The 23,533-nt window shown below is 41.7% G+C and overlaps 2 protein-coding genes across 6 annotated transcripts in view; one reads left to right on the top strand and one right to left on the bottom strand.

The window, feature by feature from the left end:
• Positions 1–13,328, top strand: part of LOC133390366 (protein mono-ADP-ribosyltransferase PARP12-like) — a 36,976-nt gene extending 23,648 nt beyond the window's left edge. Inside the window, exons 9-13 of one of the 2 annotated variants that reach the window (XM_061638834.1) lie at positions 5,677–5,748; positions 8,401–8,482; positions 10,429–10,559; positions 10,965–11,116; positions 11,735–13,328. In XM_061638834.1, coding sequence (XP_061494818.1) covers positions 5,677–5,748; positions 8,401–8,482; positions 10,429–10,559; positions 10,965–11,116; positions 11,735–11,994 — 697 coding nt within the window. In that variant the 3' untranslated portion in view covers positions 11,995–13,328. The remainder of the gene's footprint in view (positions 1–5,676; positions 5,749–8,400; positions 8,483–10,428; positions 10,560–10,964; positions 11,117–11,734) is intronic. The other variant, XM_061638835.1, reaches the window with a different exon arrangement.
• Positions 13,329–14,690: 1,362 nt separating this feature from the next.
• TBXAS1 (thromboxane A synthase 1) overlaps positions 14,691–23,533 on the bottom strand; it is a 387,815-nt gene continuing 378,972 nt past the window's right edge. For all 4 annotated transcript variants that reach the window (XM_061638833.1, XM_061638829.1, XM_061638831.1 and 1 more), the window contains 3 exons: positions 22,259–22,396; positions 20,522–20,684; positions 14,691–18,352 (listed from right to left, as the gene is read on the bottom strand). In XM_061638833.1, coding sequence (XP_061494817.1) covers positions 18,278–18,352; positions 20,522–20,684; positions 22,259–22,396 — 376 coding nt within the window. In that variant the 3' untranslated portion in view covers positions 14,691–18,277. The remainder of the gene's footprint in view (positions 18,353–20,521; positions 20,685–22,258; positions 22,397–23,533) is intronic.

The following is a 23,533-nucleotide window of genomic DNA, read 5'->3' as shown; positions in this document are numbered from 1 at the left end:
TTAACGTACACTCGCTTTTACGGACATACTCTATACTCCACCATGCCCCTGTTTACATACGCTTGCTTCACACTTACGGACACTTAACGGTGCGTGAGGGTGGAAATAGATGCGATCGCGCCACCGCAGATCAGCTGGGAGGCGCGATCGTGATTAGCTGAGAGGCGCAGCAGCGCAGCAGCAGAGGCTTTAGCGCGGGGCTTTGAGGCTCCGCATGAAGGAGAGGTAAAAAAGTTTTAAAAGGTAGTGCTTCACTTTAAGGATATTTTTGGTTTACGTACTCGCTCTGGTCCCATTGAGTAAGTTAATGCGAGGTATTCCTGTAGACATAACTAACTTAAGTTCATTCATTTAAATGGATCTACTCTGAGTAGGACTTAGTTGAATTACCATTTAAGTTTAAGGAAATTCTATGAGAATGAATGTTACTGTGTCTCAAAAAAAAGCCTTATTTTTGTCCCGCAGAAAACTATTTCTGCCACACCTATCAGCAGCATTTTAACTGTTTAGTGGAGTTCTAGAAAATGTGAAAAGCAAATGTAGCCTTTAAGGGGGTGGGAATCAAAGGTGGAGAAAACAACTCCAGAATCAACAGTTGGGCAATACCTTTATTTGGACCAACCAAAAGTCACAAAATAGATAGGAAACTTGCCACTATTTTGTGACATTCTGCTTGGTCCTAATAAAGGTATTCCTCAGCTGTGCATCCTGGAGTACTAGGCAATGCTCTTGACATATTGCAAACTCTGATTTCAAGTGGTGCAATCCAGGCTGTTGTATTTTGGCTGAACAGCTGGGAGGGAGTATCGATGGACCTGTCCACCCCTTCTCCTTAAGGACTATAAGGAGCTGTCTTTTTGCAAATCCTCCACACAGCCATGAAATTTGCTGGATGACCTTGGACCACCCACCATCTCTTGTTGTTATGTGCCTTCAAGTCAATTATGACTTATGGCGACCCTATGAATCAGTGACCTCCAACAGCATCTGTCATGAACCACCCTGTTCAGAACTTGTAAGTTCTGGTCTGTAGCTTCCTTGATGGAATCAATCCATCTTTTGTTTGGCCTTCATCTTTTTCTATTCCCTTCTGTTTTTCCCAGCATTATTGTATTTTCTAGTGAATCAGGTCTTCTCATTATGTGTCCAAAGTATGATAACCTTCAGTTTCATCATTTTAGTTTCCAGTGATAGTTCTAGTTTAATTTGTTCTAACACCCAATTATTTGTCTTTCTTGCAGTCCGTGGTATCTGCAAAGCTCTCCTCCAACACCACATTTCAAATGAGTTGATCTTTCTCTTACCTGCTTTTTTCACTGTCCAAATTTCACATCCCTACATAGAAATCAGGAATACCATGGTCTGAATGATCCTGACTTTGCATTTGAGGACCTTTTCTAGTTCTCCCATAGTTGCCCTCCCCAGTCCTAGCCATCTTCTGATTTCTTGACTATTGTCTCCATTTTGGTGAATGACTGTGCCGAGGTATTGATAATTCCTTGACAAGTTCAATGTCCTTATTGTCAACTTTAAACTTACATAAATCATAAGTCTTTTTGACGTTCAGCTGTAGTCCTACTTTTGTGCTTTCCTCTTTAACTTTCATCAGCATTCTTTTCAAATCATTACTGGTTTCTGCTAACAGCATGGTATCATTTGCATGTCTTAAAATATTGATATTTCTCCCTCTAATTTTCACAACTCCTTCTTCTTGGTCCAATCCCGCTTTCCGTATGATATGTTCTGCATACAGATTAAACAAATAGGGTGATAAAATACACCCCTGTCTCACACTCTTTTCTATTGGAAACCAATCGTTTTCTCCATATTCTGTCCTTACAGTAGCCTCTTGTCCAGAGTATAGGGTGCGCATCAGAACAATCGGATGCTGTGGCACCCCCATTTCTTCTAAAGCATTCCATAGTTTTTCATGATCTACACAGTCAAAGGCTTTGCTGTAATTATAAAGCACAGGGTGATTTTCTTCTGAAATTCCTTGCACTGTTCCATTATCCAATGTATGTTTGCAATATGATCTTTGGTACCTCTTCCCTTTCTAAATCCAGCTTGGATATCTGGCATTTCTCTCTCCATATATGGTAAGAGCCTTTGTTGTAGAATCTTGAGCATTACTTTACTTGCATGGGATATTAAGGCAATAGTTTGATAATTATTGCATTCCCTGGGATCCCCTTTATTTGAGATTGGGATGTATATTGAATGCTTCCAGTCTGTGGACCATTGTTTAGTTTTCCATATTTCTTGACAAATCTTTGTCACAATTTGGACAGATTCAGTCTCAGTAGCTTGTAGCAACTCTGTTGGTATGCCATCTGTTCCTGCTGATTTGTTTCTTCCAAGTATTTTAAGAGCAGCTTTTACCTCACATTATAAAATTTCTGGTTCTTCATCTTAGTGTTCCTCTGTGAATGAATCTGTCATCCTGTCATCTCTTTTATAGAGTTCTTCAATGTATTGCTTCCATCTTACTTTTATTTCATCTCGGTCAGTCAGTGTGTTCCCCTGTTGATTATTCAACATCCCTACTCATGGTTTAAATTTCCCTTTCATTCCTCTAATCTTTTGGAATAGGGCTCTTGTTCTTCCCTTTTTGTTGTCCTGTTTCTGTGCAATAACTATTGTAATAGTTTTCTTTGTCTCTACGTACTAGTCACTGTATTGTTGCATTTAGGGTTCTGACTGTGTTTGTATCTCCTTTAGCTTTTGCTTTCCTTCTCTCTTTAACCATTTTAAGAGTTTATTCAGTCATCCATTGAGGTCTTTCTCTCCTTTTAACTAGAACTATTGTCTTTTTGCATTCGTCCCTGATCATGTCTCTGACTTCAGTCCATAGTTCTTCTGGTTCTCTGTCAACTAAGTTGAAAGTCTCAAATCTGTTTCTTATTTGATCTTTATATTCTTCTGGGATGTTATTTAAATTGTATTTTGGCATTATGATTGCTTTGTTCTTCTTCTTTAGCTTTACTCTGATTTTTGATACGACCAGTTCATGATCTGTACCGTAGTCTGCTCCTGGTCTTGTTTTTGCAGAAAGTATGGAACTTCTCCATCTTCTGTTGCCAATTATATAATCAATTTGATTCCTATATTGACCATCTGGTGATGTCCACGTGTACAGTCGTCTTTTTGGTTGCTCAAAAAATGTGTTGGCAAGAAACAAATTATTGACTTCACAGAGTTCAATAAGTCTTTCTCCTGCTTCATGTCAGCTCTACACTGCCTCAACAGTGTCAGGGGGGGCTGGAAATTCCTGGGTCTTTGGCAGGGAAGGAAAGTCCTTAGCCAGCAGTCGGGTTGTAAATCTGCCAGGCCTATCCGAAGCGTACTTGCCGAGTCAGAAGTCCAGAAGCGAGGTCAGTGGAGGTCCGGGATCAATTGCCAAGGAGGTCAGTCAAAGAGATGCTGCAGGGAAACTAGGTCTACACAAAGCCACGCCTGACGTTGTAGTCAGCAACAAGCTGCAGCCAAGGTGTGCCTTATAAAGAGCAGGATGGACAGCAGGTGTGAGCCCTCAGCGTTTGGGCCTTAAGGAGACAGGCCTGCCTCTCTTCTGCCTGACCTTCTGCTGTCTACGTTCTGCAGGTGAGGGGGGAGTATCCTGTTCACTGTCTGTGTCTGGCTGCAGGGCATCTGCTGTCCCTGGGGTGCTCTGCAGCTGAGGGGCAGAAGGAGCTGGATTCTCAGGAGGCTCCTCCGTGTCTCCTGCTGCTCCTGGGTCTGCTGCTGTTACTCCCGAGTCGTCCTCATCTGAGGAGTCCTCCGACGGGGCCATGACACTTCATTTCTGTCTCCTAAGCCCCATTTCCCTACAATTCCTAGTTCTTCTCTGTTCCCTACTCTTGCATTCCAGTCCCCCATGGTTATCAACATATCTTGTTTTAGTGTGTGATCAATTTCCTCCTGTAGTTCTGCATAAAATCTCTCCAATTCTTCTTCTTCTGTGTTTACCATTGAAACGTAGACTTGGATGATGGTTATGTTAATAGGTTTCCTGTTTAATCTCATTGATATCACTCGCTCAGACCTTGCGTTGTAGCTCCTAATTCCTTTTGCTACATCACTTCTCACCATTAAAGCAACCCCGTTTCTTCTTGATTTCTCATTTCCTGCATAAAATATTTTGTAGTTGCCTGATTGAAAATGTCCCATGCCCGTCCATTTTAATTCACTCACGCCAAGTATTGCAATGTTGATACGTTCCATTTCTTGCTTGACAATTTCTAACTTTCCCTAGTTCATGCTTCTCACATTCCATGTTCCTATTGTGTGCTTCATAGAATTCCAGACTCTCCTTTTGCATCTGTGTGCATCAGCCTCTGGGCTTCCTTTCGGCTTTGACCCAGCTGCGTCATTAGTCACAGCGCTACTCATACTTGTCCTTTGTTCTTCCCCAGTAGCTCATTGAGTGCCTTCTGACCTGGGGATCTCATCTTCCAGCACTATCTCGTGTTGCATTTTGGATACTCTGTTCATAGGGTTTTCATGGTAAGATGTATTCAGAGATGGTTTACCATTGCCTTCCTCTGAGTTTGGATGCATGTTAGTCTGGTGTTTCAGCTTTGACCATTCCGCCTTGGGTGCCCCTGCTAGGAGTCTAGCCTCTTGGTCTAGACTCCTGATGGCATTGCTGTCAGCTTCTTCAACACTCTCAAACCCCCTCACCACGTTAAGGTGTGCATCCTACAGGGGGCACCATCTCTTGGGGGTTTAAAAAGGGAGCTCCTGGGAGGAAAGGTAGAGTGTAAATGTAATAAATAAATAAATAATTTGATCTCATGTGTTTCAAGAGGAAAGAAACTTGTCAAGGCCTCCTTAGAGGAATGTTCAATAGTTGTGATGCCACAACTGAACATGCTGTGTCCTGGACCTCCATAGACTGAGCATCCTTAAAGGACAGAACCCCAAGCAGTCACTTTTCCCTAAAGATCTTAGTCTCTGTGGTGAGGAGTGTTCATCTGGAAAACAGTGTTTGCAAGTGAGACTGTTTTTCCACAGGTACTCTGGGCCTACACTAGGTTTAAAAACGGCACCTTGAAATGCTTGCCGCTTGAGCCTTGTTAGGAGTTGTGGTCCCTCCCATTATTGAGCCCAGAGGAAATCCCATGGTAGAAATAGTGCATGTTGCAAAAGCTGGATCTTGTTCCTGGAGAATTCTGGCAACTTTCATACCCTGGTAGCTTACATGCTATACAGGGAGGTCTTCTAGAACAGGGCAGAGCTGTGTCAAGAAGAAACCCAGGTGGGTGATAGAAGTATGTATAGAGATAATGCATCACAGAACCAAACTGAGTGCTTGTGACCCAGAAAGGGTCTAAGTGGTTGCACTAGACTGCTGGTAACTTTGCAGGGCCAAGGGAAATTAGACCCACATTTTATATGATTTGCCCTGTCCTGCAGACTGATCATGTATCTTGTAGTGGTGCTTAAATGTGGCGGGGGTGGGGAGGGAGGGAGAAAGAGCACTGAAAGGAATACACAAGATGTACTTCCTGATTGCCCCCCCCTGCAATTTTTGCCAATTCATAACCTTCTAAAAACAGTAGCTCAAGAGGCCATTGCAGTAGGTAAGGAGGCCAGGTCTATCTGTGCCTCCAACCTGGTAAGTTCTCCCTTAGGTTCTTTCCTATTGTTCTGTGATCCTTTGTTTTAAGCTAGAGGTCTGCAACCGGAGGTCCTTAGGAAAAATCTGGTCCTGCAAGGAATTCTGGAAGCAAAAGATGTGGGGAGGTTAGTATCTGTGTCAGTAGTTTGCCTTTTGGTCTGGAGGTTGAAGTGCTGGCCCAGCTCCTGTCACTTGCTTTTCAAAGTGACTTACTAGAAAACTAGTTGCTGATCAGGGTTTAGCCACATGTACTGAAGGCAATGGACAGGGCAGAATACTTGCACAGTTAAGCATATCATCCATTTACTGAAATTTACATCCCACCTTTCCTTCAAGGAGCTGAAGGTGGTGTACATGTTTTCTCCCCTCTCCACTTTCTCCTCACAACAACGCTGTAAGGTAGGTTAGGCTGAGAGACAGTGACTGGCTCAATGTCACCCAGTGAACTTCATGGCTGAGTGGAGATTCAAACCCTGGTCTCCCAGGTCATAGTCTAACACCATAACCATTACACCACACTGGCTCTAGCTAAAGATGTTTTGCTGAAAGGTAGACTTTATCCCTCCCGATCTTAAATTGTGTCTACACTTTATTAAGATCATATTCACTAATAGGCAAACCCTTGCGGTTTAAGAATGTACCTATAGCCAACAGATATTTCTAAAAAGGTAAAGGTGTCCCCACAGTTGTAGTGCGAGTCATTTCCAACTCTTAGGGTGACGTCTTGCGACGTTTACTAGGCAGACCATATATATATATGGGGTGGGATTGCCAGTTCCTTCCCTGGCCTTTCTTTACCCCCCAGCATATGCCGGGTACTCACTTTACCGACCACGGATGGATGGAAGGCTGAGTGGACCCCAACCCCTTTTACCAGAGATTCGACTTCCTCCTTCCGTTGGAATTGAACTCCGGCTGTGAGCAGAGCTTTGGGTGCGTTACTGCCGCTTACCACTCTGCGCCACGGACTATCAAACTTTAAAAAGCAGGGAGATTGGGCAGCTATAGTAAATGGACCAGGGGTGCAGGAGACCTGACCTCTCTGAGATATTGTACTGCCCTACAAATTGGTCAAAATGCAAACACAGTTTGGGTTGGTCTTTCACAGTCCAGTCAACTTCCTGTGTAGCTTGGAAGAATTTGGTAACAAGTGCCTCTGAGCATATGGTGAGTGGTAGCAACACCTGCCATCTCCAAAGATGGAGAATTACATTTTTGTATGTTTGTTGTTGGTGTTCTTTCTTTCCTTCTTTCCTGTGTTGTTACTGTTTCTACAGAGAATTTAACCTGAAAATTATATTTCTCATTATTCATCCTAGAAATCTCTGTCAAATTTATTTTTATTAATTTCAAAGCCTTTTTATTGGTCTATGTCATATGATGATGAAGACAGCCTTTTGTGTTTCAAACCGGAGGTTATGTTCTATTTCTATTTTGGGTGCATTAACAGTTGAATCTGAAACTGCAGTTTGATGTAAAATCAGACTGATTACAATATGTTGCTACTTAAGCAATGAATCTAGCTGTCGGGGAAAACAAAACTTGGCCTGCCCAAGATACATGTTTTCAGCCTGCTATGCTTAAATCACTGCACTTAAGGAAAGGTGGGCATGGTCAATTAAAAACATAGAGTACACCTAGAATTTTGCTAGAATGTATTTCACATCCCACTGCTTCATCTTGTGCAAACTGAGACACTGCTCATGTCCACTGGAAACTATTCTGCAAAATAGTCAGTGCCATTATTTCACAATTGTTTTTGGATTTTTTTTTAGTGTTTCAAAGTGTTGCTGTACTTCACATATTCACAGAAACAGAAGCAAAAGAGAATGATTTACTATAGAAAACTTCACCGAAATTGCAAAGTAGATCAAACAAATCAAACATATTTAAGGTGACTATCTGAACGATATCAACTGTTTTAATATTGTTGCTTCCTCCCTGCTAAAACAAGATCAGCACAGCACATGTCTTGTTTCTCTTCTTTGGGCTGATTGCAGGTGTTGCCACCAGTCACCATATGCTCAGAGGCACGTTACCAAATTCTTCCAAGCTACACAGGAAGTTGACTGGACTGTGAACGACCAACCCAAACTGTGTTTGCATTTTGACCAATTTGTAGGGCAGTACAATATCTCAGAGAGGTCAGGTCTCCTGCTCCCCTGGTGCATTCACTATAGCTGCACAATCTCCCTGCTTTTTAAAGTTTGATAGTCAGGAAGTGGATTAAAGTGGATAGTCAGGAAGTGGATTGTACTGTGAAAGACTAACCCAAATTGTGTTTGCAGTTGGAGGGGAAACGCAGGTCTGATCACTTGTATGCTTATTGAGTTCAGTGGGATTTACTCCCATGCAATCATACTTAAGATAGGTAAATCTAACCATGGGGGAGGGGAGGGGGAGGGGATTGGGGAGGGGAAGGAGGAGGAGGATGGGGAAGGAGGGGATTGGAAGGGGGAGGGGCAAGAGGGAGGGGAAGGGAGGTTTGATTATTTGCATGTTTTTGAGGTCAATGAGATTTACTTCTGTGCAACCATTTCCGAGTGCAGGACTATAAGTTGTATAAGGTTTTATTTTGAAATGAGCTTATGGGAAGTATCAGAATGGCATGGGGGGTATTTTCAATTTAACATTGCGGAATGTGAAAAATCGATGCTGGCTATTTAATTCAAAATTTGAATGTGTTCCCTTTGTCTTGTATTCAACTCTATGTCCCACACACACACTTAATATATGAAAGCATTAATTTTTAATTATCTGGTCTTTTAATTGCAAAGTGGGGCTGAGCAGTCAAAGGGAGGCACAACGCACATTCCAACTCACTGGGACCAGTCAGCCTTACCGGACCAGGGATATAAGGTAGGATGCCCTGAACTGTGCGTTGTCAAGCTTTCCCTGCAATGTCACAGTACCTAGCCTGGCATGTTCACTTCTGATATTTTTGTGTAGGGCGGCACTGTACAAGAGATAATTAGCCACTGCCAAGGTGAAAGGGCAGTTTTTATTCTTGTGCTCTTCTTGGCAGATTCTACAGTCCAAAATAATTCAAATTTTCTTAATTCTCTAAAGTAATTCAGTCTGAATATTTGTGTTTTGGCAAGGTGAAAGGATGAGGTATGTACATCATTATTTATTTACTTCATTTTTACCTGTCCTTTTCATCCATCATGATTATGTAAAGTAATATAATACAACTTAAAATATCTAACCCATCCAATAAAAATCAAGAACCAGTAAAAATGGAACATTGGGAGGTGGCGTCAGCAAGCAGTTTGCCCCTTCAAAGAATTGGAATGTTTTGCCAGTCTCCCAAAGCCAGGAGGAAGGTGAGATTCATTATTATCCAGATCACTTACGCACACAAGAGATGCATGTGGATGCAGCACTAAATGCTGTCCCTGAAATGCTCCCTGAATTGCTAATGCAACACAGTGCAGGAAACTGCTACTCCAAAAGGATGGGGGTGAACAGGAAGCCCCACTTTCCTGAACTGTAATTCCTGCTTGCCTATTTCAAATGTTTCTTCACAAGTCTGGTGAGAGAATGTACTGAGATTCCACAGTGTGCTCCTCATCGAATTGCATTTCTGTGAGATTTGTGAAGAGAGTCAGCTCTGCCTGTGATTCTCACTGTGATCAGTCAGGAAGCAATGATTATATTAATAATTGAGTCAAAAGAGATGAACCCTCCTTTGGCTAATGATTTCCTTCTGTGAAATCTAAGCAGCATTTGCAGCTTTAGGCAAGGTTTGGAAAAAATACTCCCAGGCTAGAGATCAACAGTAGTTTTAAAAGAGTGTTGAAAATCCTTTGAATGGCTTTGCCTCTCCCACGGTGTATGTCCTTTTGTCACATGCTTCCTCTGATCAGACTGAACTTGAAACAATACAAAAACCTGCAAACCCTATTTACTAGGTGAAAAAGTGGGCTGACTCTACACATGAGAAGGGACCTGCTTTCTGACCTCCTTCAGCTCTTTGTTGAAAGAACTTTATCCAGCATTGGTTGAATTAAATCAGCACCCACCAGCCAGGACTGCTGCCTTGGAAATGGGTCACTATAGATGCTTTAAAAGGAAATTATAGTTTTGATACAGCGCTCATAATAATTTTGCCACTTATAGCATGTTCTCGGGCAGCCTTTGAGAAAGTATTGAGTAACTTTTCTGCTACTGTAGTCAGACAGTGACTGAGGAGTGGGGGGCATGTTTGTGCTTTATGGGAAACAGGATCAAATGTTCACAATTGAGTGTCTGGGCCAAACGTTTTCCTGCTTCTGTGTTACCATAATCTTTCTGTGACCTCCCAGCCCTCTGCCTTAAGACAGTGAAAGAATGTTCCTAAAATGTGTACCTGGGAGCTGGACACCGTGAGAGCATAATGCTGGACTAGATGGGCCTTTGCTTTGATCCAGCAGGGCTCTTCTTATATACTTGGAACCAACAATGTGCTCTCAGTGTAGGTGGGAACTTGGTGCTTTGCCATTCAGAAGGGTGGCCTAGAAGCCTACTGAGTGATGACAATGCTATATCTGCATTCAGAACAGCATCTAGTAACATGTTGCTGCTAAATAACTGTGTTTAATAGGAGTAATTCAGTCAACATCCCTTATGCTCCTGAACCAGTAGGTGTTTAGATTTTTTTTAAAAAGAGATAAAGGATATCATATTTTAAGAACAGAATCAGTGATGTTATAATTTGGCCTCGATTTACAATAGGGTAATGACAGGAATATGAAGATGGTTCCCCAACGATGGGGATGATCCAAGACACAGGTGTGAGCACTTTTGTATCTTTTACCTTGTAGCTGATCACTCTTTCCCCATCTTCCAATGAGTACAGAAAAGTCCAGGTTAATTTTCAGCGTACGATGCCAAAATCAACAATCGTGTATATCAAAAGAATCCAGAATCTGGCTCTGTGGGAAGTATATAAGTGGTATGTGAAACACCATTTCTCTAATGTTATGTAACTGGGTTCTCTTAATTCATTTTTCTGAATTACAAATTAAAACCATCTGTGTCTAAAATGTAAAAATCAATAGGCAAAACAGCAAGACAATTAAAGGATCAGAATAAGCAAAATCTTAAGTGCTGAAGATGCGAAGTAGAAAATACATGTTTTCATTCCCCACTCTAAAAAGACAGCAGACTCTGCTTGTGGGAGGGAGTTCCAAAGAGTAGGGGTAACCACAGAAAAGACCCATAATTGCTGAAATCTGCAGCAGAGTTTCATTAGCAAATCTTAATGCTGTGGAGGTGGTGCCACACTAAGACAAGGTGCTCCCTTGCCAGATCTTGGTTGTTTCTGCATCAAGGAAGTTCTGACACGTTTGCTTTATAGGCAGAAGGAGCAAATGAAGAAGGCAAATGGGGGAAAGGATGTGGATGAAAGACTGTTATTTCATGGGACAAGCAAAGACTACATAGATGCTATCTGCGTGCAGAACTTTGACTGGAGGATCTGTGGCATTCATGGTACAGCCTATGGCAAAGGTAACTTCATACTGTTAATGTATACTTTTCCTTATGCGCTATACATTAACTGGATAAATCACTGCCTGGAATTGATGCATTCCCTTTGTTTCTACAGTATACCATTTAGTGTGTCTAGATGCTATCCAGGAAATCCAAATAGATTACTCATGTCAGGATAGCAAAGGATTGCTTGCCAGGAGAAATGAAATTTACAAGGAAGTGCTTATTAGATCATAGCCTTAGAGGCCGGATAGTGAGTGGTCTTGTTTGACAGCTGACTTGAGACAAATAAGAAAATTCTGTTGTTTGGTCTTACAGTAAAAGTTGAGTATGATGCTTGAAACGATGGAATCCAACAGGTGATCTTGTGCTTAGAGAAGGCCTTTTGATCCAGCAGAGATGGCCAACAGTTAGGGATAGTGGGAGTTATAGTCCAGTGGCATCCAAAGGGCTATAGGTTCCTCATTCCTGGCCTAGAGACTGCTTGGAATCTCATTTTGGAAGTGTTTTTTCCCCCTAGGAACATTTGTTGGATGTCTTGCTAATGTTAAATGACTATACCAAGTTGAAAAACAGTAAGCAGCCTTACTCTGTTATATGTTTTTTGTCTCTTTCCACTCTCTTGGTTCTTTACAGGAAGTTATTTTGCAAGGGATGCTTCATATTCTGATAACTACAGCAAAAGTAATTCTTCTCTCAAGACCATGTTTCTGGCCAGAGTGTTGGTTGGGGAGTTTACCAGTGGTGTGTCTTCCTATCTCCGTCCTCCTGCCAAAGACAGCCAAAACACTTTTTTCTATGACAGTTGTGTGAATAGCCCCCTGAATCCATCCATTTTTGTCATTTTTGAGAAACATCAGGTTTATCCTGAATACTTGATAGAATACACCAATTAGAAGAAACTTGCCTATGAACCACCTATCATTGCTTATCTCTCTGCCATGTGGGCTGCTTTGCAGAAGATTCAATGAAAAGTCATTTTATATTAGGGCTATGCTATTTCAGTGATTGACTGATTTTTTTAAAAAAGGTGCTCCTATAAATTTGGCCACCATTTTTTAAACTTCTTTTTAATGTAAATACTCAAATCTGGGAGCGGTAAGCACCTTATTAGAAGAGGCCTCCCTCCTCTCCCACAGGAGGGAATGACTTTTCTGAGATGGTACCTAAGGAGTATATTTGTGTCTCAAAGGAATTATTTTTTCTTCAGTGCTGTAAGATTTGATTGATTAATCATACAAGCTTAATTGACTTAAGATTTTGTTACTTGAGTAACAGCCCTTATATATAGCCTAGCCAAAAGGTTGAGAGCACTCCTTTTGATAATCTCCAGCATTCTTTTCTAAATGTCTCTGCTTTAGTGCCGCAGATGAACCAGTCACTTCCATGGCTGTGCAGTGACTTGATAGGTTGTTCAGAGATTGCTCCCACTTCCTAAAACCTCAAGTGCAATATACACTGGGGCATGGGGTGACAATTCCAACCTGCTTCCCCCTGCATGACACACCTGGAAGTTTCACACGAGCAGTGCATCTGTGACGGTAATTTACTTTAATTCCCAACACTGGAATACTTAGTATGACTGGATCAGTAGTAACTTTTAGGACTCTAGGGAGCAATAGTTATTGCCTCTCAGCAGGCCAAATGCTCCAGGTGATACTTCTAGAACTTTTCTGCCCTTTTGTTTTACTTTGGCAGCTTAGATGCCGTCGTTCTCTCAAATAATGAAATGTACTCATGGGGTTTTTCCTTTCTTGATACTGTGGTCTCCTGGTTTGTATACATGGCAGTCTTGTCATGAACAGTCTGCGTTTTAAAGTTTTGAATTTTGGAAATATAATCAATGTTGGAAGTGTTTTAAAACTCTCATCACCTATGTACATTGACAAAGGTGGGTTTAATCTGGCTATTTTGTGTCTTAATGGATAGTGCCATGCAGCTATAGCTTGGTAATGGATATATAGACAGCTCAATGCATGACTTAACTAAAGGCCTATCTGGTCAAATAACTTGTGATCACTAGGATTGGCTTTTTAATTGGCTTGATTTTAAAGCAGCAAACTTGTTTGGTTGGTCCTGTATTGAATTCCTCAGGACTTTTGTGAAACTGTGTAGCCAAAGCCCTTTATAGCTATAGCTATAAAACCTTTCAGTATTGTCTGGTCTCATCTGCTTGATCCTTTTCTTGCAATGTATCTGGCTTCTTTTTAAGAATTAAAAGATTGATGTTATAAAGGTTTCTGTGTGTGTATGTGTTTTCCTTTTAAATGTCTGTTTCTATACACTTTTGTTGACTTGTCTGCAAAAAAAGTACCACTTAACATTAGTTTGACATTGACTGATATGCTGCATATGGGATGTGAATTAGAGTGATATGGTCTGGGCTGTAGGGAGAAAAAGTGCATGAAGAAAGAGGAGAAGCAAAAAAAGTAATGGTTGGAGTTAACCAGAATAAAGTACAGAAGTAGTGAGGCTATGGGTAATTCAGCAAAGGCTTTTCTTGAAAAGATTTTATTTTTGGAGGGACTGGAAAGAAGTCAGTGGCTTGCCTAGAAAGGGAGGTGGTACACATGCCCCAATCTGGAGAGGCATACACAGAAGCTGTTTTTGGCATGCTGATTAGGGACCATTGGGAGTACAATAGGTGCACAGTCTAATGTCAATGTCCATTCACACGTCATTGTTTTCACTAGGATATTCATTCTGGTACAACTAGTTAGACAGAAGCCACTAGACCTGGACTGGGATGAACTGCAATAGACCAGAGTTGCTCTGCTACCAATTAAAAAGATGTTTGGTAATAGTCGTGTGAATTTGGAATGAGTTAGGAAGGTGGGCTGACTCTGCCAAAGGATTTAATATCATAGCAAAGAAACACAGTTAAATGATAAGTACATATAAAAGTAATTTGGCCCATTATCTTCCGGCCAAAAGAGCATTTCTTCTTGCTGCGCACAGCATAAAAACATGATTGGAAAGCCTGTCTAATAAAGTAAAGCAGCTCATTTTACTAAACCTATTTTGCGATGAATGGGCATCTCCTGCTGCTGTTTAGGATCTACCAAAAGCACTTTTTTCAGACTTTCACTTAGTGAAAGTATAGCCAAGAGTTCTTGGCTATTCTATTTTCAAGGATATTCCTTTTCCTACTGTCTTATTAAGAGATCTCATGTCCTTGGAATGTGGGGGAAATTGCAAAAATGTCACACTGACTTTAGTATGGAGTCATTCTAGTCATTTTTGCTTTCTGATCCTTCAGCACACAGTGGTTGTGTAAGTTAGAAGTTCTCACGTCCCCAAACACAGTCCTGAGTGCTGATTTTTTTTTTTCTTTTAAGAAATTGTAGGCCAGGATTCTCATGCACGCTTGTTCATGTACACACACAGAAAAACTTCCAAATTCAAGCATGAGGTAACAAGTATGAGCAGCAGCCTTGGAAAAACGCACTGTTAGATTTTTTTTTCCCCAGCATGCTCGGTTGCTGTCTCGTTGAGCCTCTGTCAGTCATCTGAAGCATGGATGAATGGAGGCTGACATAGACTGAACATAGGTGCAGCATGAATCTCTGCCATTGACCTAAGGGTCTAGAAATAAACTCTTTCAAAATAACTTTATTTTGAAAGTGCAAAAAAACAACCACCATAGAATCAAATATAATACAAATACTTCACATTTGATAATAGGAGTTTAAAATGCTTGTTTACTAAGTATTTTAGTCATCTGTGAAGCACAATCCCTTCCCCCAATTATTTTTAAAAATGCAGTTTACAATTGAGACAAAATAAGAATTCCTTGAAGATGCTACATTCTAATCATAGCAACTATATTAATCACTCAATCACAGCAGCAGATTTTCTGTTTTGCTTGCTGGCAAATTCTGCTTTCAAATCCTTCTGAAAAGCATTTTATGTTGAGGAAATGTCAGTCAAAACACCACAAATCCTGAAAACATCTATATTTTAACTCTATTCTTTTCCCTGAGCTCTTAACGGGAATGTAAAGTTGGATAGCAGAGTTCTGCTAGCCCTAAAACGAATAACACTTTCTGAAGTTGTTTTGGCACTTGCCATGTCTGCATCGAGACTCTTCAGAGCATGTGGGAAGCGCGGAGGGAAGGAGAAATTCTGTTCCACAAGCAAAAATCCACTTGTGTGGCATCAGATTTCACCCCTGCACTTTATCACAAGCACAGCGGATATATTTTCAGATAAAGTATTTGTTGTTTTCTTTTGCTTTTCACTGGGCAGTAAACAAAATCTGAATTTACTTGAAAGGTAAGTTCAAGTTGTTTGCTACAGAAATCAATTCTAAGGGAAAGTTTTGAGGGCTGGAATCGTAACTGGTTAACATCCCAAGACTTCAGTTTAATCAAGTTGCCTGTTCCTGAGAAAAGTCCATAGCTCAGTAATAGAACACATTTCTGGTATGTGCAAGATCCCAGGTCCAATCCCTGGTGTCTCGACTGTGAGAGGCTCCCACTTGAAACACTGGGGACCTGCAGGTCTTCGAATTGTTTGGCCATTGGTCTGACTTAAAAAGCTTTATGCGCATTCCCACACAGCTCATGTGACAGCCTTATAGGGGAAAAAGCTAATGAATGTCTTCCAAATCCTAGATAAGTCTGTAACCAGTTAATATTCACAAAATAACACTATTAATTGGTAAATTGCCATGTTTTGCAAACTTTATACAGTGATAGCTGCCAAAGCAACATGAGGCGAACACTCACTTTATAAATGGTTAAGCTGCAGGTTGACTATGAAAACTGGAAGGTGTTATCTTAAAAGTGCACTTTTGATGGCTTGGTTTAAAAAGCACCCCTCTGAAGTTCCTCTGTCTTCTGTCCTAAGGCCGCAATCCTAACTCCACTTACCTGGGAGAAAACTCCATTGAATTCAGTAAGACTTCACTGCAGGGCCGAGTAGACATGATTACGATTGCATTGTAATTTCTTTAGCTTTCCCTTTACGTATTTTACAACAGTAACCCAATTTACTTGAGGTCTCAAATTATAGCATGTCGAAACACCTGCCATGAGGAGAATGAAAATGTTTAATTTGGGGTGTTTTCTTGGTTACAAAATGGCTACAATTTTGCAGTTGCTAGCTGCCTCTGTCATTTCTAAAGTGGCCTGTTCACCCTGGAGACAACCAAATCCATTAAACCTTTCTAATCCTGGAGAACAAGAAGAAGCTGTAGCCTTCTTGCTACCCAGTGCCAATATAAATTCACAACTATTTACTCAAAATACCGAATCAACTGACCGCCTTTCCTGCACACATTTTCCTAGGATGTCTGTAAATTAGTCTAAACAGAACACTTTGTGCCACCTTATTTCTGTGCTTTCTTGTTGCAGTTGGCTATAGGATAGCACTTGTCCCTATATTCTTGCAACTAAAGTAAATACATTCCGTTAATGTAGCATAGGAATGGAGCATAGCTCTACATGCACGTGGTCCCAAGTTCAATCTCTGGTCCATTCACCTGAGAGCTCCTAGGCAGCAGCACCGGGAAAGCTACCAGTCTGAGACACTGCAGAGCGGCTGCCAATCGAAGTAGACAGTAGTGGATCTGGTTCAATATACTTGTTTTCCAGCTATTTTGGACTACAGGTCCCATTAGCCTCAGCCAATGCTGGCTGAGGCTGATGGGAGTGGCAACCCAAAATAACTGGAGAACACCTTGTGGGGAAAGGCTGGTTTAGCAGGGATATATAAAACTAATGAGAGAGGAGCATGGATGAGACAAACGTGGATGCGAAACCTAAAATGGGAGTGAGAAGAATGAGCAGCAGGAATTGAAACCTGAGTTGTGCTTTGGTGGGAAGGGCTGAAAAAGATATTAGCAGGGCAGAATTTTATATGCAGATTCAAGAACAACAAGCCACATCTTTGGCTGATGGTATCTATAATTAAAGCTGAATGTACTGAAGATGAAGAGGATATGATGATGATGATGAGCACCAAAGAGCAGAAAAAGTACAGGGGGAGGTGGCTCAGAAATGAAAACTGACAATAACGTAATATCCCTGACATTGGGCAAAAGTCTTGTTTTAACACCTGGAGAATTTATCTGTTCTCGTTGTTGCTATTAAATAGATCAACAGTGCAATCCTAGCTATGTCTACTCAGAAGTAAGTCCTATTGACTACAATGGGGCTTATTTCTAGGTAAGCGGGGTTAAGATTGCAGCCCAAGACTCTGTCAAGTATAAGCCATGTTTATATAATGTTTGTTTCTGAGCTCCCATTTGAGATTTTGTTTCTCTTTTTGGTCCGGGGTTCCCTTGCAGAATTGCAGGAATTGGGCTGGGTTGTGGAATTCAGCATCCTAAGATTTTTTGTAATTATAACAAATTCTCTTCCAAGGAAATGCAAGGATGTTACTTTTTTAAGCTCTCAAGTTCCTGGTTTTGTACTAAAGGAAGGAAAAATGACTTTGCTGCTGCTACTAGACGATGAGAAGTTGCCTCATCAACACCACAGCACAACTCAAGAGCCATTTAAACTAAAAGAATAAGTAGAAGTAATAACAGAAGCTAATTGGACCTGACACACCCAAGTCCATCTTGCAACAGAAGTGGAGCAAGAATTGCAAATCTCTTGCACCACTTCTGTTTTGTTGCATGTATGAACTGGCTCTCAATGGCAGGGTTTGCAATGGGGACGTTGGCTTCTTGCTAACTGGGATTCCCAAGTTTGCCATGTTTATTCCTTAAGGCAGCCTTGCAGATAAGCCCACAAAAATTACTAGCCTGTTTTTAAAATTAGCTTGCCCGAGGAAGCCCTCATCCCCACAGCCAGCACAGAATGCAGGTTACTGGCCTCTTAACAGGCTAGTTTAAAAATTGCCTTTTATCAAATGACCTTGTGTAAGAGGGCCAGATTGCTGCTCCCTCCCTCCCATTGCTCCTCTCTCATTCCCAGGCTGCTCACTTGCCCACATGGGATTTCTTGTCAACTATGGCTTCTAGGCGAGTGTTAAAGTACAAGGCTGCATTAAGGGACACAGACCTTTCCTGGCCCAGCTAGATTTTGAGAAACAAATTCCAAAATAATTTCCAAGAAGGTAAAAATGCAAAGTCTGTTCCAGCACATAGTTTGCAATACAGTGGAAATACATCACACAGCAAGCGGTCATCTCCTTGGAAGGCAGAGGGAGAGTGCTGGCTGTTTTGCTCTATCGAGAAACTATCTTGATGCAGACTCCATTCTGTGGTCCTAGTGTTGCTTGAGACATCAGCTGCAAAGGAATCTGGACAAGGGGCGCAGAAACAAAACACAAATCAAGTTATAACGTGCCCTAAACTATTGTTCACTAAATGTGAGGCAGGTCTCCAGAGGAGGTGCATGTCGTTGTCAAGGCATGCAAACGTTCTACATCTACCAATATAAATTCACAACTATTTACTCAAAATACCAAATCAACTGACTGCCTTTCCTGCACACATTTTTATTTTTATTATTTTATTTTATTCAGCTTATATCCCGCCCGACTAGCAAACAGCTCTCTGGGCGGCAAACATAGAAACATATACAATAATAAAATTACAAGATCAATTCCTAGGATGTCTGTATATTAGTCTAAACAGAACACTTTGTGCCACCTTATTTCTGTGCTTTCTTGTTGCAGTTGGCTATAGGATAGCACTTGTCCCTATATTCTTGCAACTAAAGTAAATAAATTCCGTTAATGTAGCATAGGAATGGAGGATAGCTCTACATGCACATGATCCCAAGTTCAATCTCTGGTCCATTCACCTGAGGGCTCCTAGGCAGCAGCACTGGGAAAGCTACCAGTCTGAGACACTGCAGAGCGGCTGCCAATCAAAGTAGACAGTAGTGGATCTGGTTCAATATATTGTGTTGTGATTAGAGATGTGAAGGCCAGGAAAACCCCTGGAAAAACTCAGAAAAAAACAGTTTTTTCCCTGTTTTCCCCCGAAGCCATTTTTGTTTTTGAAAAAATGAAGAAAAATGGATTATGGAAAGTTTTGTTTTAGTATGATGAATAAAATGTTTCATTGAATCTTGCCCTCCCTTTTTCTCAGTTCTTTTTATGGGAATGGATGCTTTGTCTGCTTGACACTGTGGAGGACAAGCGGAGACATAAATAATTTTCTTTGTTCTTAACATTGATGGTTTCTTCTGTTTTTTTAAAAATTGTTTTTTGCCTGCTCCTCATAAACTGGCAAAATGAAAGAGGTTCCTTACAGTTCAGGATCCTGTAGATCCAGTTGTTACCAAACAAATTAAAAATTAAAAAAGTAAATTCAATTTGTAATAAATGTTTGAATAAAATGTACTTTTAATATACCAAATGTGATAATTTTATGCCAAACCAACTTGTACATAATTACATTTTTTGTTCCTGGAGTAACAAAGTGACTTTCAATCTGTAAAAAGTGCTAATATTGCATTTTTTCAATTTTTCTGAAAATTTGTTTTTTTCTGAAAACCCCCCAGAAAAACAAATTTTTTTCTATGGCTTCAAAATTTCTGGAAATTTTACATCTCTAGGTGTGATGAGGCTACAACTGTGGTTGTGAAACCATGTGCTGGAGAAGGAGAAGCCCAAGATTCCTTGGGGGCTTCTCGGGGCTTTCCTAATCAGAAGACCAGTAATAGCAGAAAGATTAGTTAACAACCAATCTTCCCTTGTGATGTGCTGTGGCAGGGTTTGTGTTAGGTGTGTTTGAGGGTCCACTCTTCAGTTAACGTGTGAGTGAGGCAAATGGACCTGGCCAGAATTTCCCTCACAGAGCTACAATTCCCAGACCTCCCTAGAGGGATTGGTTGTTAAACGACTCTGAAAATTGTAGCTCCATGAGGGGAATAGGGGTTTCTTAACAACTCTCAGCACCCTTCACAAACTACCTGTCCCCAAATTTCTTTGGGGGAAGCCATGACTGTTCAAAGTGGAACAACAGTGGAATAAATGTACTGTAAGGTGTGAATGCAGCCTCAGGTTGCTCGGTAGGTGACCTTGGACCAATTACGCTCTCTCAGCCTAACCTAACACACAGGGTTGTTGTGGGGATGAAATGAGGAGAGGGAGAACCATCTACACCACCTTGAGCTCTTTGGAGGAAAGGTGGGATATAATTGTAATAATAAACCCTGTAGTGCTTGTGTCCTGCTTGTGGGCTTCCCATTGGCATCTGGTTGGTCACTGTAGGAAACAGGATTCTCAACTAGATAGATCTCTGGTTTGATCTTGCAGAATCCTTACATTCTTATATATGGGGTGCCAACCCTCCTGCTTTTAAAACACTGGCTATAGACCCACAGAACAGTATTGAGGACCAGCTTAAAAACTCCTTTTTACAGGAGCTTTGGAAAAACAAAAGAAAACAAAGTTTCCTGATTATATTATTACACTGAGCAGAGAAACACAGTTCCAAGAATCAATACAGACACAAACCTCAGTTTTGGAGCAGGCTTTGAACTTGAACTTTTGCAAGATTCTTAGAAACGTTATCTTTATTTCCATCAAAGCCAGTTGTGTGCCAATGCACCCGCGAGGGCCGGCCCCAAAGGGGAGGTAAGAGAAGGGGGGACGCTGCTGCTTGGCCTCAGCTGTAAACCTGTGAGGTAAGAAGATTTAAGAACCAATTGTATTTTTACTTTGCTCAAAGGGTGATTGGGCACACTACAAAGTGCAAAGTGACAGTGAAAGCGCAAGGCACCTTAATTTGCCCAGGGGCACTTTTTCTTCTTTTTCATTTCAATATACACATAGGCAGCACTTTTGCTAAGAGACTGAGGGTGGAATGGAGAGCGCAATCTACACACGGTATGCTGGGCCCAGAAAATTCTGTTAGCACCCAATAGCCCAGAGTAAGCCCTGACAGGCTACATTTGCATCTCTCTGTGTAAATTAGCAAACACACATTTGTGTCGTGGCCCCGTGCCCTGAGTCTTTTAAGTACCTAGCAATGCCCCTGGCAAACAGGTATCTTTCTAGTTCAGAAGAATTTGGAGACAATGTTGGATTGCACTAATGGCACATTGGGTACCATGATGCCTCTCCTGCCAAGAGAAAGTGAGAAACAAAGCAGGGATGGAGAACCTGTGGCCCTTGAGATGCTGTTGGGATGCAGTTCCCATCATCCCTGACCACTGGACATGCTGGATGGAGCTGATGGGAGTTCCAGTCCAATATCATCTGGAGGACAGCAGGCTCTGTATCCCTGGACTAGAGGAACACCTATTATGAGAAACTATCATGTAGTTACAAAAAAAACCCTCTGGGAATATGCACGTCATTTGGCTAGTACGTAGGACAGTCATTTCCGGATTCGTATGGCAGTCACTGACAGTGAAAGCAAAAGTATGAAAAAAATGTGTTTTGCACTGCAGTGCTTCCATCCTGTGCAGAAATACAAAGTGCCAACCAGCTCTCTGTGTTGCAGGGCGAGTCTCTGCATGGATGTCTGTGTCATAACAGCAGCATGTAAACTCAATTTCAATGGGAATAATGCAGGAGTAAAAGTGCATTAAGGCTGCAATCCTATGCATACTTACCTGGGATTAAGTCCCATTGAGCTTAATAAGTCTTACTTTTGAGTAGATGTGTATGATGGGCAGGGGGCTGCATTCCCCTCTGGGCAACCTTCTGGGAGCTATATGCCAGTGGTGGGCGGAGCCAGAGGCCAAAACAGGTAGAGCCCTGAATGTAAATGTACAGTAAGCTAGTTTCTACAGACCCTTTCTATCCTCCTTCCAGGCAAGCAAGAGTTGTTATCAGAATTCAAGGACACATTCCATTTGGCCAAAAATACTCAAGTAGGGTGTGAAGGAAGGCTGGTGAGGGGTGTGGCCTGGGGAGAGTCCCAAGAGCCAGGGAGAGAGAGGCCTGAAGGGCCACATTTGGCCCCCAGGCCTGAGGTTCACAACCCCGGTATATAGGATTGCACTGAAAGAAACTGGACCATCAGATGAACTGCTTGAGTGAACATGCCCGGAGCCTGCTGGACACATAATGAGAAGTTACCATCCTAGATTTTGCCAAAGAACTAGTGGACAAAAGCAAGGTCCACCAAGTGAGCTGTTTCTATCTGTTTCACAAGTCAGTTTCCTTCCTTTCGCTATCAGCTATGTGGCAAATTGCATTTGATTTTACTGGGTCTGATGAAAGGAAAAGCAGCTGTCCACATACCTCTCAGGAACAAACTTCTCAGGTTCTGGCCAGATCTTTGGATTGTAATGGAGATGTCCAACAGCAATTTCTATTATGGCACCAGCAGGTATATGTTGTTTCAAGACTAAGCAGTCTTTTTCTGCTTCCCGGGTGAACCTACAAGAGCAAAACATGCATTTTCAAAAATGCAAAAACAAAAGCACAGGGAAGAGGCACTTGGAGAAGCCTCTACATGTAACCCTTGATGGATGGGATGCTTTGAATAAGAGAAGCATGGCTAGGATCACTGAAAAGTCCAAACACAGAGAGAAAGGTGCTTCAAGAATACGGCTGCCAGGTCATTTAGCTGGGCAACCTGCTGTAGTGAGCATATTTTGATGCCACTTAAAAATCTTCCATTGGCTTCTTGTTTGTTTCTTGGCATACTTCGAAGTGCTGACTTTAACTAAGGCTGAAACAAATAGAACTATCCACTTGAAATCTGTGGGGCACGGGAGGGGGGGGTAAGAGAAAGAGCAGAGAGTGAAACTGGGGGGGGGGATGAGGCCACAAATTGCCCACAACAGCCATGCTGTTCGGGGCAGCTGGTGGGTGCCATTTTTTTCCTCCTAGAATTCACCTAGAATGATGCTACATGACTGCATTGCATTGTTCTTGTGGGAAGTTTTGGATTAAAAAAAAAACAGTCACCATATAGCATCAGTTGTAAGTGCATTCTCGGGACAGGTGGGGGGAGGGGTTCTGCCCACCCTACCCCTGGAAATCCCCAACCCCCCCCATTTTGCCACCTCTGAATATGGCAGGAGAATTAGGGCGCCATTTTGGTTCAACCATAGTTTTAACCTAAAAATCTCTAAAGGGCCTGCTGCAAAAGTCATCCAAAGCATTGTTTCGTTTCATGTACATTGTTTTGTCCCATTTGCCACTCTGGGCTCCTTCCAGGAGGACGGGTGGGATATAAATTTTAATAATAATAATAATAATAATAAGCTAAGATCCTCAGAGGAGGCCCTGCAGCAGGTGCTGCTCCCTTTAATGCCACCTCCTCACCAGAGCCAGGCTTTCTCTGGCCTCTCCCCAACCATATTCACCTGACACCAACAAACCAGGTTAAAGCTGTCCTATTTACCCAAGTTTTTCATATCGGATAATATGGACCTGCCTTTTCTATTTTTCATTGCTGCTTGTTGCTGCTGTTTGATCTGTTGATATTTTTAGGTTGTTTTGTTTCAATCTGTTTGGAAAGTTTATCCTTGCATTGTTTCACAATCAAATGTAAGCAGCCTGGGCCAC

The sequence above is a fragment of the Rhineura floridana genome, chromosome 8 (genome assembly GCF_030035675.1).
Source record: "Rhineura floridana isolate rRhiFlo1 chromosome 8, rRhiFlo1.hap2, whole genome shotgun sequence".
Classification (NCBI taxonomy): Eukaryota; Metazoa; Chordata; class Lepidosauria; order Squamata; family Rhineuridae; genus Rhineura; species Rhineura floridana.
This window is presented reverse-complemented; position numbering and strand designations above follow the sequence as displayed.